This window comes from Selaginella moellendorffii, unplaced genomic scaffold, assembly GCF_000143415.4.
Source record: "Selaginella moellendorffii unplaced genomic scaffold, v1.0 SELMOscaffold_21, whole genome shotgun sequence".
NCBI lineage: Eukaryota > Viridiplantae > Streptophyta > Lycopodiopsida > Selaginellales > Selaginellaceae > Selaginella > Selaginella moellendorffii.
Window position 1 is genome coordinate 1,047,854 of NW_003314282.1, and position 4,284 is coordinate 1,052,137.

Sequence of the window (4,284 nt, forward strand, 5' to 3'; positions counted from 1 at the left end):
GGTCTCAGTTCCATCTCAAACTCCATCTCGGGTCCATCTCGGGTCCATCTCGGGTCCATCCCGAACTCCATCTCAGGTCCATCTCAGACTCCATCTCGGGTCCATCTCGGACTCCATCTCAGGTCCATCTCAGACTCCATCTCAAACTCCGTCTTAGGTCCATCTTGAACTCCATCTCGGACTCCATCTCGGACTCCATCTTGGGTCCATCTCGGGTCCATCTAGGACTCCATCTCGGACTCCATCTTAAGTCTATCTCAGACTCCATCTCGGGTCCATCTCGGACTCCATTTTAGTCTCCATCTTGGGTCCATCTTGGACTCCATCTCGAGTCCATCTCGGACTCCATCTCAGACTCCATATTGGGTCCATCTTGGATTCTATCTTAGGTCCATCTCGGACTCTATCTCGGGTCCATCTCGAACTCCTCCATGTGTCATATGTTAGTCCTCTTATGTCCTTTTTCTAGAGACTCACTTATTACTCGCTTTATACTTGTTTTTTGAGCACTTCGTTGGGAGTTCCACTCCCGCTCTTGACCTTTCAAGTTGAAGCTTTTAGTCCAAACGTGTTATGCTTGTTTGGCTTTCACTTTGGCCACTACCACATGGCACCCTTTTGGCTCCGTTTTGGGGCTTAGGGATTTGTGTCTCACACAAAGTTTACTCATAAGCGAATGCTATGCTATTGTGATACAAAGTTTTACTACAACTTCATTATGATGGAGAGGCTAGTGGAGCTCTAGGATGCTCTACAATAGATGTTTGTATACCCTACGTATAGAGCAAGGCTTGAGTCAAAGATGAGAGCAGGTAGAGATCGTTATGAAACTGTTTTTGATGACCATTTTTGGGAACAGGTTAAGGACATGTTAGAGGTGTATGAGGATGTTATGCTACTACTTTATCTTGTGGACAGTGATATACTTGCAATTGGAAAAATATATGAGTGTATGAACAGGTTTGATGCAAGTTTAGAGGAAGGACGGTCAGATTATAGTAGGTATATGGAACTTCATTAGATCATGTTTAACCGGTGGCATGAAAATCACTCGCTCATGCACTTGGTGGCATATATGCTAGACCCCAAGTTTCAAGAGCATAAAAAGCATGCCAACAAAGAAGTTATGAAGGATTGGAATGCTTATCTATTGGCCATGTTTACATCTAGTGAGAGGGACGTGATACGAGATGAACTTTTAATTTACAAGAGGATAGGAAGCATTTTCAACTCGATTGATGCTAAATCTGATCGCACTAAGAAGGGAGCTGTATGTTGGTGGGAGGACTATAGTTATGAAATTCCAGTTCTTCAAAAGTTGGCCATTCAAATTCTAAGCCAGGCATGCTTGTCATCCTCGGTGGAGAGATTATTCAACACTTTCGAGCATGTGTCTTCAAAAAAGAAAAACAAACTTATTGTGGATAGGACAACAGATTTGGTTTTCGTGGTTTGCAATAGCAAATTGTTAACTTGCAAAAATGACTGTAACTACGACAAATTTGTGAGGTACAAAGTATTAGAGATAGTTCTTCATCTAGAAGACGAGCTTGAGTAGGAAGATGGAGATGATGTTGAAGATTGTGAGGTTGAAGATAATGATGACTTGTAGGATGTTTGAGTATAATAAAAGTAGCATATTCCAAGAATAAAAAAGAATATTCTTAGAATATTCGCTAGAATATTCATGAGCCATATCATGTTCTGTGGTCGGGTTCCTGAAATCTAAAGCTCATGTTCGTGTTCCATGTTCATGTTTGTAACTATGCCAACAAGAGCACAATTGCTACACAAAGAGCTCCTCATTTGAAAACTAGCAAATTGCAAAGATAAAGAAGCTATATATATCTCGAGTTTACAAATCAATCCAGACTGAATTTACTATGTTGACGCAGTTTGTATAGTAAACTTGACAAGATAAAGTTTTGAAGGTGTCTTACTTAAACAAGCAGGAGATACGTCAGGAGAGGAAGAAAAGAAAACATTTGAGTTGTAGAAGATTTCCACACGAAGATGTATGTAAAACCAGAAGAAGTGTCAAGGTTCATGCTGACATTGCATCCTGCTGTTCCAAATCCAATCTCCTGCTTTTCCAAATCAAACTCCACTGCCACATCCAGCTGCTGGTAGGTTCCTATAACATTCAGTGAGAACCCCACCTTTTGCGAGTCTCCAACAGCCAAGCATACAGTAGCATTTTCAGCATCATCATCTAGCAGAAACCATGTCCGAAATTCAACCTGTGTGCCATTCTCAAAGTGATAAGTCAGAGTTTGTGGTGGTGGTGTGTCACCATTTACAGAAACATTGTAGCAAATATCATTGCCAAGCAGTGCTGCAGTTTTGTTGCTCGATACTTTAGTAAGGTTGGAGTTGAGGTTTTGTATGGCTTGCACAAGAGGGGTGTAGGAATCTGGTGTGAAATAGCTGAATGCAAACGTTGAATCAATGATCGTTCCTCCAGTTCCATCGGCAAGAATGCCTTGCACCAGAAAAGTCAACATGTCGTTGATACTTATGGATCTCAAGCCGATGTAATACAACGCAGTGGAAATTGGATTTACGATCATTGGAGTGTAAGAAAGAGAGGAGTTCGATGATATCTTATAATTTCCGAACACGATTTTGCCACTAAACGTATCAGATGGAGCACAATAGATAAACTTGCCTGTATAGTCCATTTCAGCAAGTTGTCCGATGAATGACTTGTTTGTCTTTGCAAATCCCACCAGGCCTGATGTACTGAGAATTCCCAGCAATCTCGTGCTTTGTCGACCACATCCAAGTGACATTCTAAGGCTTTTATTGCCTCTAGTTTTACGTGGAGCTTTCATGGTTACAACATCACTAGCCATCTCACCAGCTGAGGAGTACCTGGGGCTGTAAGAAGCATTATATAAGCAAGTCGTGGAACCCACTGCTGAAGATCCACAAGAGTTTGTGGAGAAACCAGGGGATGTCGAGCAGAAAGGAGAGGTGCAAGGAATTCTACTTTAAGATGTGGATGATGCCGATGAAAAGAGGGGTTCGTTTGTGGAAACATTGCAATCGATGCAAGGAGAGCAAGCAGCCCAGAAGAATTCCGAGTTAAGTGCCATGGTGAAGTTGTGCTGCATAGGAGGAGTTCCCAAATTGACATTCATGGCGAAGTTGAGGCCGTTATCTGGAGTTCGTCTTCGCTTCCAGGCGGCAACTCCCATCTCGAATCCCTCTTCTATCGCAACTTTCAAGACCGTTCTTGCAATAACATTGGCCAACCCTAAAGGAGCAGCCTCGACGTGAGGACGACTAAATTCCCAAATGCACACAAGAGCCAGTAGGAAACAAAGCACAGACCGACACCTCTCCATGGAGGATTGAGAAACTCTTGGAAGATTGGAAAAACTAGATTGAGAAACTCTTGAGGCAAGATTGAGGCAATATATATTTGATGACATATCTGACTCTTTCAATCAATATATGTAACAACAGTTTTCATAAACATCATCCTTTTTGTAAAAGATAAGACCGATTGATCTGGACACTTTAAAATATTTCAGTTTACCTTTTACCAATATAAAAACGGGCAAAACAAATGGCTGGATTGAGACAAACGTTATGACAAGATAAAGTTTTGAAGGTGTCTTAAACAAGCAGGAGATACGTCAGGAGAGGAAGAAAAGAAAACAATTGAGTTGTAGAAGATTTCCACACAAAGATGTATGTCCAAGCACACAGTCGCATTTTCAGCATATTCATCTAGCAGAAAACATGTCTGAAATTCAACCTGTATCCCATCGTCTAAGTGATAAGTTGGAGTTTGTGGTGGTGGTGTGTCACCATTTACAGAAACATTGTAGCAAATCATTGCCGAGCAGTGCTGCAGTTCCTTTGCTCGATACTTGAGTGACGTTCCCGGTTTGAGATCCATAAGTATCACGTTGAATTTTCCAGTGCAAGGCATTCTTGCAGATGGAACTGGAGGAATGATCATTGATTCAACGTTTGCATTCAGCTATTTCACACCAGATTCCTACACCCCTCTTGTGCAAGCCATGCAAAACCTCAACTCTAATTTGGATTTACTAATGGCTCGACTAATTGGCTTATCCTTTTAGTGTGGCTCGTCCAGAATGGTACAGGTAAGCCTTCATTGATTTTCGCCCAACCAATCGTCCACCCCAAGATGGGGACGGACGAGCCCAGTTATGGGAAGTAGTTTGGATATGAAAAGCAAGTTAATCTATTTTGATGCGTTTAGTGGCAAAATCGTGCTTGGGAACTATAAGAAATCAGGGATTTTGA

General features: G+C 41.8%; 1 protein-coding gene across 1 annotated transcript; it reads right to left on the minus strand.

The window, feature by feature from the left end:
- Positions 1 to 1,940: 1,940 nt before the first annotated feature.
- On the minus strand, positions 1,941 to 2,855 carry LOC9641645 (aspartyl protease family protein 2). Its single transcript, XM_024678061.1, has one exon. The coding sequence runs from the start codon at positions 2,853 to 2,855 to the stop codon at positions 1,941 to 1,943; it is 915 nt and encodes a 304-aa protein (XP_024533829.1).
- Positions 2,856 to 4,284: the final 1,429 nt, after the last annotated feature.